Genomic DNA, 15012 nt, shown 5'->3' on the forward strand with positions numbered 1-15012 from the left:
TGCTAGAAACTGGCAAAAAAGGATAAAATTGTTGTCATGTGACCACAAATGGCTCTTGAACTGGTTGTCAAGCATCCAAAATGCAATAATGTGACCGCGGTCTGTGAATGTGTGCAGTTCTTAGAACTTTACATGCATAAAAGTATGTTCTAATAATATCACAAATACTACAGTAAACACATTCCATGCAGAAATCATCGTACACAAACACACACAGAGTTAATTTCTCAGTACAAAATATATCACTCCCAACACTGAGCAAATTCAAAATCCAGATGAAAATGTCTAAGACTCCATGGGAGTCAGCAATCATTGATTTATTTATATTTTAATGAAAGAATTTGCTTTAAAGACTTTTTATTAAATTATAGCCAAAATGATTCAATGTTTTGTTAATGACATACATAACTTGCCTTGCTTGTTTTTTCTTATGATTTATGTTACAGTTAATTAGATCTCAAATGAAAATAGGATTTACATCATCCTCGTGTAATAACTGGTAGATTTAACTTCACAAAGTAGAAAAAATATTTCCACCTGTCTTTCTAGGATATTCTTACTCTTATCAGAGGTTTAGACACATGACATTGAAATATTAACGAAAGGCTTGATTTGTATGATGTACTATTGCATGTATACATAATTCATATTAAATATTATTCCACAATCTCATATTGTGTCATAACTGCCATTATAAACACATGAATAAAACTTATAATAAAATGTTCAGAAATCATTTGATAGTAAAATATAGAATTAAGACAGATGAAATTTTTGTTTAAGAAAGTGTAATTGTAATCCCGTCAACTGGAGATTGAGTAAAAGTACTTATTAGTACTATTAGTAGTACTTCTAAATGATATATTAAAGATTGGCCATACATATACCAAAATGCAGTTTTATACTTACTTTGCAATTCCTCATCAAGAGCCTTTACTTTTCCTTTTTTTTTCACCAATTTGATGTACCGTTCTTTATCTTTATTATTATTCCCATCAATTGCAACACCTGTGATATAGAGTATATCTTATTGTATACTGTTTCTGATTATTTAACTTACTGTACACATTTGCTTAAACAGAATATCAGGATTTCTTTTTCAGTAGAGATATTTTGATTGATTTATATTTTAATGAAAGGATTTGTCTTGAAAATCCTTTTATAAAAAGGTAATCATAAAAGTATTTAACATTTTGCTAAGGCTTCAAAACGTGCCTCACCTGTTTTTCCTTTTATATCTGATTAAAGTTCCTATTGATTGATCACGCAAGTCAGTCTTGACTCATAGCATATTTATTATGTTTAAACAAGTCATTTTCAATTTTAGTCACCACATGTAGTTTTTCTCCATAATGATCTATTTTTAACCTGTTCTTTCAAGTCTCATCTCATCACTACCACAGCTGAGGCTGTCCATCTCGCTCCTACTCTTCTTTCTTTCCTTCCATTTTTCCCAGCATTACAATCTTTTTCACAGAACTGGGTCTTTGCATAATACATCAGAAATAGGATGGCACTAGGTTGATTTATTTGATGATGCATCAGTTTGTTTCTTGGCTGTCCACAGTATTTTCTAACACAAAACTTCAAAAGTGTCTGCATTCTTTCTATCCTGTTCCATTTAATCCTTTTTCTTCAAGCCTAACTTCCACTTTCGTGAAGGATCATGGGGAATGTCAAGGCTTGCACATCATGGCATTTGAATATATTTTCCAAGACTTTCATTGCTACTCTACCAAATACATTTCTTGACTGCTTGTTCCTTTACTGTTGATCCAAATGTATCCTTTGATATCTTCACTGATAATTCTAAAGCTGGTTGCCCTACTTATTGCCATTTATAATCTTCTTTATATTTAATTTTAGGCCCAATTTTTTTCATTGTGCTCATTGACCTTATTACTAGGCTTGCAGATTCGTTGCATTTTTGCCTTTCAGGGTAGTCATCAACCTAGCACAAATTATTATGTTTCTTCGTCCAGTTTTAAAACCATACTCATATTCTTCCAATCCAGCTTTCCTTAATATGTTATCAGCATTCCAAGTAATTCACTCATTGAAAGCAGAACTCAAGACAGATAGATTCATCCAAGAACAATTTATTGGATACATCATATTGGCACCACTGGTGAAAACAGACTCTGAAAGTTCCTGCGATTTTCACCTAATTAAAAAGTGAAATTTCCCCCCTCACCCAAGTCATTGGTCACATTGTCCAATAGTGGTGATGGCAGGTTGCCTGGTTACTCCACTCCTCCTCTTCCCAGCCACTTGTTGGAATGACCTCGGTTCCCACAAGAATTTTTTTTTTTATTTTGATGGCAAAGCCGAGCTATCTAATTTTTCTCCTCCCTTCCTCTCTTTCTGCCTTGTGGCAACCATGAAGCCTCAAAGATGGGCTCAGCCAGGTTCGCTTATTTATTTAGAATAAATAAAGGAGAGTGCAGCCCTGTCACACACTCTTTGCCGACTTAGGCGCAGTCTATTTCATCATGTTCTCTGCTTACTGTGGTTTCCTGACTTGTGTATAAGTTGACCCAACCTGTTTTAAGTGATCCTATAGGTTAAAGTTATTACAAAATAAATAAATAAAACTCTATTTAAGATTGTCTTGTACGTTTATTTGTAACTCATGCCAATGGTTCAACAGTATATTTTTAAACATTGTCCAAGAACCAAATATATCTCACAAAATGAAACTAACATTGATTTGCCTGTTCCAAGTCTCTGATTGCCTTAATTATAAACTCCTGCAGGAAGAAAAAAGTGAAAGTGCATGCAATTCATTGTAAAAATTATTCAGAAATCTGACTCAGTGTGACACAAACATAGTCATGTAAGCTTTCACTTCCTCAATGATTAAAATAATATTAAATGAAGATAGAATTCTTCCTATGGAAAAGACGGAACTAACTCATCTTCCTTACAGTGGGCTTCATGCATTGAAATAACACATGGGTTGTTTTTAACACTATTAAATAAGCCACAAGAAGTTCACACATCACATTAAACCACAAGCTACAGTATCTAAGCCAGTGATGGCAAACCTATGACATGTGTGCAAGAGGTGGCACACAGAGCCCTTTCTGTGGGCATGCATGCTGCTCCTAGCTGTTCATCTGGGTTCCGGCGCACATAGTCATCTTCGAAGACCAGTTGGCCAGGACACATATCAGCAGAGCAGCCGGCTGCCATGCACATGCCCACTGGCCAGCTGCTCTCTTCCGGGTTCTAGTGTTCCACATGTGCATGCGTTCCAGTTTCAGCACTCGATGCCGAAAAGGTTAGTCATCACTGATCTAAGCCATTGTGGCTGAGTTAATTACAATATGGGAGCCCTGTCAATATCTAATCTATTCAGAGACTACTTCTAACATGCTTTTTGAAAAGCAATAGAAGCAATACAAGACAGCAATTGTCAGTGTCCATGTAAGACGTTTTACATACCTGCAGAATCATACCCTCTGTATTCTAGTCTTTGCAGTCCTTTTATTAGTGTTTCAAATATCTCTTTCCTCGTCCGAGGTACTTTGTAGTTCAAATAAGCAAAGATACCTGTTGAAAAGAGGGCAGTGAGAAAAAAAAACCAAAGAATGCCAATATTTTGCCATTCATAAGTTAATATGATTCCGTCTTGCCTCATTATCCAAGTTTATAGTACAAGTATTCCTCGACATGACCCCATTTGACTCCCAAATTTTCATAGCAAAGCAAGACAGTTAAGTGAGTATTGACCCATTTTACGATTTTTCTTGCTGCACTTGTTGAGTGAATCATGGCAGTTGTTAAGTTAGTTAGTTGTTAAATGAATCTGGCTTCCCCATTGACTTTGCTTTTCAGAAGGCCGCAAAAGATGATTACGTGGCCCTGGGACACTGCAACTGTCATAAGCATATGAGACAAATTGCTTGTGTGTCCAATCACACTTGGCCAATAAAGAATTCTATTCTATTCTAAATAGTTGCCAAATGTCTACATTTCTCTCTCTCCCTCCCTCCCCATGCGAACAAGTTTATCAATTGAGTAATTAGTTATGTCTTGCAAATATAGCTTTATGACTTACTTGCTGTAAATAGTTTCACTAATAAAAAGAATAATCAAAATACTATTGCCTGATAATCTTAGATATTTAAATGTTGACAATTATTTGGTTATAGTTGGTCAATTTATTTTGGTTGACTGCTTATTTCTGATTTAGTTCATTTAAAATAAGATAATATTAATCTTTTACTAATCAGGTTTTGAGTTACAGATGGCAATATATATTATCCAGCACCATAAAGTTGTATTTTTGGAACCACAGTTAAATATAGGATCACTGTTTGTAGAATAGAGAAGGGAAAGTCAATAGATTTTAAAAATGAATCTTTTGTAAGAGGAAAGAGGAAGTAAAATAGTTACATGGAAACTGAATTACGGTATAGCCAGCGATGAATCCACTCAGCATACTGTCTTCATTATGGAAAATAGATTTCTTGGTGAGAAGGTGAACTGTAACATAGTGAGCAATGCATAATTTGCCCCTAACTTGGCATCTCCTAGATTAACTTGGATTTAAACGCCTAAGATTCCTAATCAGTATAGACAATACCAGAAATTCTGAGAGTTTCAGTCCATACATATCTGAAAGACAACTTGTTTGAAGAAGCATCACTACATATCCAAGCAACAAATATAAGGGCTCCTGAGCTAACTTTTATGAATTAAATATACAAATATAAAATATAAAAGGATCCTAGCTTAATTCTGGTTAAATAAGCATTGACATTCTTGTGGAATTTTCCCACTCAGGGGGTCTTTTCTTTACCAACTAGTTACATTCCTGAAAAAGGAAACAAGAGTTTCAAAGTCTTTTTAGGATATTAAAGGGGGAATCTCAAAACAAAGGTTTGCTTATGTAACTCCTAGCTAAACTCCCTGCTTGAACTTTTTTTTTTAAAGTGTCACAGTAAAGGTGCTTTATTCATTTATGGAGACTAAGACCTTTTCCTGTGACATTATTTCTGTGCAATCATTTTAAAACAACTCTATCCATTTTGGTTTTTATCAAGCCCAATGATTAGGTCTTCTGTAAGCAGAAGTACTTAAAGCCTTTTCTTATCTCTTGAATGAAAATAACATGCTGAAGAGAAAAGATTATGAGGTCAAAGGGGAAGTGGTCTAGTTAACAATAGAAGTTTATTGACTGGATAATGTTTGTACTACTTGTTATTCATGTTTGTGCATTTGCCACACCTAATTTATGCCACAATAAAATGATGCCTATTTATACTGCCACAAGGATTTTTAGAATGTTTTCTAGCCTGAACATTAAAAACTCTATATATTTTTAAAGTGTCTAATTTTAAGTGTTTTTAATAGTAATATTATCACTTATAAAAATAATAGCATTTAAAGGTGCTTAAAACTAGACAAAAATTGACACAGTATATCAATTTCCAAATAAAATTGCAAGAATATAAAAAAGAATCCTTCATGTTAGGGGAAAAAAATAGGGTATTTTCAACTATGATTAACATTTGTAACTTTTATTCCAGTAAAAAAAAAATGCAAAATATGATACAGAAGTTTATTCCTTGTGAATTTAGAATGTGGGCAGTTCAGGTTCGATTTTTTTAATCTCTTGGAACTTCAGGATGATTTATTGTACAATCCAAACAATTTCTAAACCAGCCTGACCAGCACTAAAACAAGAGAGGCCCATCTGTTTATAGGAGGAGGAAAATGAGAAGGGGGATGCTATTGGTCACACCTACTATTGAACCATGGAGTTAAGAACCTATAAGTCCTGTGATCTGAACTTTAACTTTGTGTTGGATTGTGGCCTTTATATTTTGAAAATGAACAGTCAGTGTGTTAATAGGAGGTATGATGGGATGTATATGTTGAAACCAAATTTTCTTTCCTCAAGCTTACATAACTAATATATTCCTTGGCAGTCTAGACTGCTGCTATCATTTTCAATGAAAAGTCTCTAGTGCCCTCTGAGTCTCTTTGTATGCTTCAATAGGAGCATTGCTAGAATTCAGTATAAACAAGGAATCTTTACCAAGCTCAGCACACTGACTCCATTGTGGCTAAGTTCCTCAAAAAGGCCTTTCCTGGAGTGACCAAAGCATAAAAATATTGCCTCAAATGAGGACTTTGTTAGATCTTTTATATGTGTATGTATGCATGTATGTATATATGTGCACGTCTGATTTATAAATACTGAGAATGTGCAAAAATGTTAGTATTTTAAATATTGCCCTGGAAAAATAGAAAATAACTTGAGATGAGTCCATTAGAAAATTGTTAACAGTCCTAGCCTCAGGAGTTTTCGTGTTGGACTGGGGCAACTTTTCTGTTGTGATTCATTCCAGCAAACAGGATTTAGTAAGTTTTACTAGACGTTTCCTAATAAATTTGTGAAATACTAACTATAATCTAGAGTTGTCCAGATCAGTTCTTGGCTAAATTCTGACAGGTTTGTAAATCTATTTTTGGGAAGCCAGAGAATAATAGCTGTTATCATGCAATTAATTAGTCAAATTCCTGAAGCTCCATGTGTGAAATGTGCCTATTGATCATCTTTAGGAACGTGACAGAAAATTTTCCTTCAAAACAGCTGTAAGACATCGTAAAAAGAATCCGTCCCAATCATAATTGATCAAGAAGGCACCTTCTCCTTCAAAAGTGTACATGGTTGGAAATGGAAGGCCATGCTGAGCACCTTGAACTTTTGGAAGAAGTTCAGGACATAAACTTAATAAATAATGTACCAGTAATAGTGGTCACTTTGTAACCCTAAGTACTGTTGGATTCCTATCAGCTATGCCCACTGGTTATGGTAGCTGGGAATAATAGCATTAAAGGGCCATCACATTTAGGGATCATGTTGATGTGGAATTCTGGAATGGTAGCTCTAAAACAGGGGTGTCCAAACTTGGGAACTTTAAGACTTGTGGACTTCAACTCTCAGAATTCCCCAGCCAGCCATGCTGGCTAGGGAATTCTGGGAGTTGAAGTCCACAAGTCTAAAAGTTCCCAAGTTTGGACACCCCTGCTCTAAAACATCTAGGGATCCTTTGGGTGAAGAAGATTGTAGCAGCATTAGACTTTAAGGTTCTTTTGCTTAACTGAGCACTATAGTTCTAATGTACTAGAAATCCCTCCATTTAAAATAATGTACTGACTTAGAAAACCTAAGCTTTTTTCTCAATGACCTCACAGGTAAGTTTATTAAACTCACATGGAGTAAGAGATTGGCACAAAAAAGGTCAGTCTGGCTTATTATTTATGATGCTAGTTGCATACACAACTAGATTGCAATGTATGAAAAGGTGAAACATCAGACATATTTTACATTTTTTACATAGCTTTTGTTTGGGTGGAGATATTTTAAAGAGATTCTCATCCCAAAGTAGGAAGCTTCCCTTCATCACTTCCGGCAACATTTTTGGAACAGAGTCCTGATTTATATCTTATTTTACTTCACCAAAGTTTTCTACAACATCAATAATGGAAAGTGCTTTGTAATCACACCAAACCCTTGACCTAGTATTCTGACTCAGCCATACAATCTCTTGATCAGCATTTGTTTGAGCAGTGGAACATCCCTATTTCAGAGTTAAAGCACAGATCACTTTAGGTGAAGTGATTTCAGTATGTTTGTTGATGGGTCTGAAATGAGTAACCAATGGTAACACAAGATATTCCTTATCAGCTTGATCACAATAAACTAATTATGAACAATTTAAATGCACCAGGTTTTCTGGAACAAAACAATCTTTTAGAACTGAAAGTCATTACTTGCTTACCTTGCAAAGAAAATACATTAACTGTCTGGAAGGAAGCTGATTTCCTGTTCTAATACACACATTTAAAACAAGTTTCATTTGATTTTTCTCAATCCAAAACCTTATTTATGGTTCAGTTGTTTAAACCATACCTACTGTCAAACAATCCCTTTTATTAGATTTATGGACACTGGTCTCATTTTTCTCTATATTGTGCCACTGTCGTAGCTGTGCTTAAAAGTGCATGAAAAGACAGGCATTGCAAGGAATTGCCACACAAATCTGACCCCCTCCCTTCCTATCCCAGCTTAACAAATGCATAGGAACTGCAAGTGGGGAAGGCTTTATCCGCACTTATAGAAACCTCAACCTGTGCATGTCTAGTTCAAACACCTTTTTCAAATTTGAAAAGGACTTATACTGTTGTTTCTGGTGAAATGCAGTTTGAGCAATGATGTGAAAAGTTCACTTATCTCAGCCCGAGGACCTATTTGCCATCAATACACCGCAGTCCAGGAAGGAAGCTACATACTTGAACTGTCCCAACAAGCAATACTGTCCCTAAAATTTCTGAAACTAAACTCTCCCTGTTGTAGCTTTACTTCCTTGTTGTGAGTAAGAATCTTTTTTAAATGTGTACTTTGCTGATGATTCAGTACAAAGCATTTTTAAAAAGTAGAAATATTCACCAAGTATATCATGCACTAAATAAATAATTCATTCCCCAAGTAGTATTCCCCAAGTATGGAACTTGGAGAAGGAAAATTTAAAAAGAACTGTGAATGAAAATTAAGCAGCTAGCAAATAAATAAATAATCCTGAAGGAGCACTTCTGCTTGTCAACATTCGCTTTTATCTAAAGATTGATCCTGCTAATAATCAGAGGTTAGGTTTTCTATAGTATCCATTGCCTCACAGTCACATTTCAGGCCAAAGGCTAGAACAGGGGTGTCCAAACTTGGGAACTTTAAGACTTGTGGACTTCAACTCCCAGAATTCCCCAGCCAGCCATGCTGGCTGGGGAATTCTGGGAGTTGAAGTCCACAAGTCTTAAAGTTCCCAAGTTTGGACACCCCTGGGCTAGAAGAAAGCAGCTCCTTTTTGCCCCGACTTGCTTTCATGCCCTCACCCTGTCTCTCTCCTCTTGAGAAGATGCATCAACCCAACAAGCCATGGGGCAAAACTTTGTTAAGTTTGACTTAAAACTACTGTTCCCCATCCAAAACTAAAGGAAGGAGGCGGATGCTGGAGAAGCAAAGCTAAGCAAGCACATGGTCAGGTCGTCCCATTCCAATGGCCACCAGCGGGAAGGAGGGGCAGTGGAAGGAAGAAGAAAGGAAAACCGAGAAGGGAAATGGGAAAAGGAATAGAGATGGCTTATGAATAAGTCTCCTCCGGTGCTTTTTATGGGCGGTGGGGGGAGAGCGTTGGAGGGGATAAAGCATTCAGCTTCCATTTCTTTTCCGACCACCGGGCAAAACACAGCAGTGTTTCCCCCTAAGGAAGAAGGGTTGATCTTACTACTGCGGAGCTTTTACATGGCAGGCATTCCTCCTCTCCTTCTCCCTCTCACCCCCCCCCTCCGAACAACTGCACCCCTGCTTTGGGCCCACACGAGCGACCCCCTTCTGCCGCTCGAACTGCGCGGAGAAGCTGGCAAGCAGCCAACTCCGCTCCTTCCCTCCTTCCCTCCCTTACTCACCGCACATGGTTAGTCCCCGACCGCTCACAGAGCCCCGTTCTGTCGCTGGGAAGCCTTGAACCCCGCACACCTCCCTGTCACCTCCTCTTTCGCCTTCGCCTGCCTCTTTATAACGTGTCTCGGACCAACCCCCTTGGGTGGTGGTTCATTGGCTGAGAGCGGGAGCGCGGGGAGATGGGGCGGGTGGTGGTGGGGAAGCAGCTTCTCAGCTTCTTGCTGGCTCCAGCCGTCGCCCTGACTCACGAGGTGGAACCAAGATTGGGGGGGGGGGGGAGGAACGAGAATGAGAGATGGAAGGAAAGGAGGGGACTTTTTGTCCCCGGGAGGAGCCGCCTACGTCCCGGAATTGGGGGTGGGGGTGTCCGCTCTGCCTCCAGATGTTCCCGAACTCCAACTCCCAGCAGCCCACAACCAGCGTGGTCAACGAGAGGTGGAGTTTGGGGATTTCTAGAGCTTCCTCCCCCCCCCCCCTAATTAGCGTCTGAAGCGTAGAAAATGGTGCGGGGTTTTCATCATCATCATCATCATCTGAACCCCGATGAATCAATAGGCTTCAATATCAGCATTTGTCATCCTTCAACTCCCACAATACTTTTGGGCAGGCTGCGGGGAGTGGGGGGGGGGGTATTAAAGTCCAATGCATCAGGATTGATGCATCACCTTGGGAACATAAACTTTTATCTTAATTCCCAGGGATAATGTGCTACTGTTTATCAAAGCAATCCCATGGGGCAAATTAGAAAGGTTTGAAAACAGATCAGACCATTCTTCCAGCCCAGGGAATGTCGAACAGTGTTGTTTCCCAACCCAATTTATGGAGGACAGAAAGGGCACCTGTTAGATATTAGCATATATCGTGGCAAGTCTCCCCTCTGGTCCGCTGCTACAGCGGGAAACAGGTATCGTTCTGATTGGTCGAGGGGCGTACCCGATCCCTATAAAAGGGGAACCCTCCGACCACAGAGCAAGCTGGATCACTACTACTACTAATAAAGAGCTGTTAAGTCACTTCGTGTCCGCAGTCTGTCTCTCGTTGCCCAGATCTAACATTGGCGACGAGGGTGGGATTGAGAGACAGATAGGACGAAGAACGCTACCTTCAGAATCTCCGGATTTGATCCAGCCCAGGAATTCGGCAGAAATTCCGGCAGCCATCTCAGGTCACCGCAGCGCGGCAAATTCAAGCAAAGAAGATGGCGATGCACGCTCCCCCCGCTCCATTCGACCCAGCGAACGACGAATGGGAAGCCTTCATGATTCGTTTCGAGTGTTTCCTCGAAGCGAACGAATACACGGGAATCACCGACGCCAGGAAGAAAAACATCTTCCTCGGCTACTGCGGAAAAGAAGTTTTCAACACGGCAAGAGACCTCACCGCGCCTACTCCAATACAGGCAGTATCGTGGACGGCGTTGCAACAGGCCCTGCAAACTCATTACTCACCAAAACCTTCCCGCCATGTCTGCCGCAAGGAATTCAACACGAGGAACCAGAAGGCGGGAGAATCCATCAATCAATATGTTGCAGCCCTACGAAAAGCAGCAACTCACTGCGAGTTCAGGGATCTGGATGAGCACATCTTAGCGCAGCTAATCTGTGGGTTAAGAGACATTTCACTACAAAAGAAGCTGTTGGCAAACCCGAATTTAACCCTACAGATAGCTCTAAACGAAGCAAGAGCGTCAGAGTCAGCAGAGAAATCATCGGTGACCATACAACGAGGGGCCAACGTAAATCAGCCAGCACCAAGGCAAACCAGAGTACACTACGAGGACACAAGCCCCGACTACGAGAATCCCGAGTTCGAGGACAGTCACCTGATGCAGAGCAGTCACTTGAGGCCTGGGGGGAGACCCGGATTCCGTTTGCCGCCCTGCGCAAGCTGCGGAGGGAATCACCCCAGGTCTACTTGTAGGTTCAGGAACGTTGTTTGTTCGCACTGCAACAAACTTGGGCACATCGCACGAGTGTGCCGGAGCGGAGTCCCTGCCTCACGGCAGCCACCCATGTACCGCCAACAGAAGCCCAACCCAGGGGCTTGGCGAAATCAAAAAGGGCGCCCAGAGAGAAATCCACAAGTGTTTACCCAGAGAGAAAATTTCCAAAGAGCTGAACGAGCGTATCCCCAGAGAGATTACTCACAAGGAGCTGAGCGAGCGTATCCCCAGAGAGAATACACACAAAGAGCTGAAAGAGCGTTCTATCAAGACGCTCAACGAGAGTATTTTCAGGATGTAGACGATGAGATAGAGTTGACCCAGAGAGAGGAGTTGCGAACGTATCTCACCACAATACATCAGGTCCGCCCTAAGCGGCCCAAAAGGCTGAGAGTCACAGTCCTCTTGGAGGGCTCACCTTGCGAGCTAGAAGTTGACACAGGATCGACCCTGACGATTATTTCATGGGCATCCATGAAACAGGCTATCCCTAGCCTCAGAAAGAGCCAACTACGCGCTCCAGACGTCCTGCTACGAGACTACCAGGGGAACCAAGTCCCCATCGTGGGCCAAGGCACATTCCAAATCCGTTTCAAGGACATCGAAGCCCAGCTGCCCGTGACCATCGCCAGCGCGCCATTACAGAACCTTCTGGGGCTTGATTGGTTTGAAGCCCTGGGGTTAGAAGTCACCGGAATCAACGCCGTGAGAAACAGCAGCGCTGAACAGATTTTTAAGGAGTTCGAGGATGTGTTCAGCCCCGGTCTTGGTAAGTATGTGGGTAAACCAATATCATTCAATTTAGACCCCAAAGTGGCGCCAATCCGACTTAAACCGAGACGAGTGCCTTTTGCACTCCGCCCAAAAATAGATAAGGAAATAGATAAGTTAGTGGAGCAAGGAATCCTTGAGCCGGTGGATCACGCGCGCTGGGAAACACCCATCGTGACCCCAGTCAAACCAGACGGATCAGTCCGCATCTGCGTGGACTATAAATGCACAATTAATGTCGCGCTACAACAGAGCGCATATCCTGTGCCTGTAGTACAGCACTTATTGCACTCGTTGGGGCCAGGAAAGGTATTTGCTAAGTTAGACATGGCACAAGCTTACCAGCAACTGCCAGTTGATAGCGCCACAGCGGAGGCCCAAACTATAGTGACGCATAGAGGAGCATTCAAATGCAACCGGCTACAATTCGGTGTGAGTATTGCCCCAGGATTGTTCCAGAGCGTCATGGAACGACTTTTGCAAGGGATACCGGGAGTCGTCCCCTATTTTGACGACATCTTGGTGTCCGCTGCAAACGAGGAGCAATTAAATAAAAGAGTCAGAACTGTTTTGGCCAGAATCAGAGAAAAGGGTCTCCGCCTCAAAAAGGAAAAATGCCAAATTAACGTGCCTAGCGTAGAATTCCTGGGTTATAGAATCGATGGTCAGGGAATACACCCCACTTCAAAGAAAATTAAGGCGATCCAGGACGCCCCCACGCCACGAAATCAGACCGAGTTGCAGGCCTTCCTCGGACTACTTAACTTCTACAGCGTTTTTCTGAGGCAGAAGGCGACCGTTGCTGAGCCACTACACCGTCTACTCCAGAGGAACGCACCATGGAAATGGGGACGATCCGAAGCTGCAGCTTTCGCCGGGGTAAAGCGCCTGCTCACCACTGACTCACTGCTTGTCCAATACAGCCAGACCCTACCGCTGGTATTGACCTGCGACGCATCACCCTTCGGAGTTGGAGCAGTCCTCAGCCACAGGATGCCCGACGGAAAAGAAGCGCCCATCGCCTTCTACTCCAGAACTCTTTCATCGGCCGAAAGGAATTACAGCCAAATGGACAGGGAAGCGCTGGCTGCTGTAGCTGGAGTAAAACGTTTCCACGAATACCTCTACGGCCGCGATTTTGAGCTAATTACAGATCACAAACCGTTGTTGGGACTTTTGGCAGGAAACCGCCCCACTCCGGTCTCCCTTTCTCCACGCATGACCAGGTGGACTGTTTTCCTGGCTGCGTACTCATACAAATTGATTCATCGACCGGGCTTCACTCTCGGACACGCAGACGCACTCAGCCGTTGCCCATTACCTGACATTCTGCCAGACCCCACTCCAGAAGTACCGGTATTGCTCATTGACTGTTTGGACTCTGGACCGGTTTCTTCATACGACGTTGCAAGGTTCTCCTCTAAAGACAATTTAATAAAGCAAGTTCAAACTTGGGTTTGGAGGGGGTGGCCGAAGGGAAACGTGGGCCCGGAATTCAAAGTGTTTTGGTCAAAACGGGACGAACTCTCAGTGTTGCAAGGTTGTTTATTGTGGGGGGATCGAGTTGTTATTCCGTATGTTTTACGTAGGAATGTATTAGATGCTTTACATGTGGGTCATCCGGGGATTGTTAGGATGAAGGCGTTAGCAAGAAGTTACGTTTGGTGGCCAAATAGAGGAGTGGGTGGCCACTTGCGACCCATGCCAGGAATCGAGACCAGCACCCCCGGAAGCGCCCGCCACAGAATGGGAGAAACCTAAAGCACCCTGGTCGCGAATACACATCGACTTCGCAGGGCCATTCCAAGGTCAGACTTTCCTTATAGTTGTGGATGCATACTCAAAATGGCTAGATGTAGTCCTAATGACTTCAACCACGGCAGAGGCAGTCATTAAGGTTCTACGGCGACTTTTCGCCACCCATGGCCTGCCCAACCTCCTGGTCTCCGATAACGGGCCCCAGTTCACGGCCATGCAATTTGAGACATATCTAGCAGGTCAGGGAATTCGGCACGCCCTCGTCGCGCCATTCCATCCGGCATCAAATGGACAGGCGGAGAGAATGGTACGATTCGCAAAAGAGGCCCTCGCTAGGATGGGTCCAGGTGATTGGCAAACACGCATTGATCATTACCTTTTAATTCAGCATATCACCCCAAGTGCAACGACGGGTAGGAGCCCCGCTGAACTACTCATGGGCCGCCGTCTACGGTCTCACCTGGACCGTCTTCACCCAAATTACTCTGCCACAGCTCCCCCAGACTCCACAAGCAAAATTCGGTCTTTTAGCATAGGGGATTCAGTATACGCCCACAACTATGCAGGGGGAACATTGTGGATGCCGGCAAAGGTCATTGGCATCACGGGTCCACGATCATATCTGCTGGAACTGGAAGATGGGCGGAACTGGAAAAGGCACATCGATCAACTTCGGGGTCGCCTAGCACACTCAGACCTTCGAAACGAAGACGAGAGTTTCCTGCCTACAGAAAGTCAGCCACGCGAGAGCCCCATCATAGAAAACTACGACACCTGCGAACCAAGCTCGGAACAAGAAAACACGCACGAAGCAGAGCAACCCCCAGGCAACGAAACCGAGCAGACTCCGGAACGCCCTAGCAACGAGGGCGCGAAACCTCCCGAACGTGGAACGGGAAAAGCATCCGATCCGGAAACCATTTCTGACCAACCAGAACCACGACGTTCCTCCCGAGTAAGGCAACCCCCAACATACCTAAAAGACTATGTTACCTACCGCAACGTTCCGTCTAGGAGGGGAGGGGTGTTAGATATTAGCATATATCGTGGCAAGTCTCCCCTCTGG

The 15012-nt window shown here is 42.4% G+C and overlaps 1 protein-coding gene across 1 annotated transcript in view; it reads right to left on the reverse strand.

The window, feature by feature from the left end:
* GFPT2 (glutamine-fructose-6-phosphate transaminase 2) overlaps positions 1 to 9862 on the reverse strand; it is a 28045-nt gene extending 18183 nt beyond the window's left edge. Inside the window, exons 1-3 of the mRNA XM_081936316.1 lie at positions 9481 to 9862; positions 3448 to 3555; positions 910 to 1008 (exon numbers count right to left, since the gene is read on the reverse strand). Coding sequence (XP_081792442.1) covers positions 910 to 1008; positions 3448 to 3555; positions 9481 to 9487 — 214 coding nt within the window. The 5' untranslated portion in view covers positions 9488 to 9862. The remainder of the gene's footprint in view (positions 1 to 909; positions 1009 to 3447; positions 3556 to 9480) is intronic.
* Between the last annotated feature and the right edge of the window lie 5150 nt (positions 9863 to 15012).

This window comes from Natrix helvetica, assembly GCF_964273705.1.
Source record: "Natrix helvetica genome assembly, chromosome: 1".
NCBI lineage: Eukaryota > Metazoa > Chordata > Lepidosauria > Squamata > Natricidae > Natrix > Natrix helvetica.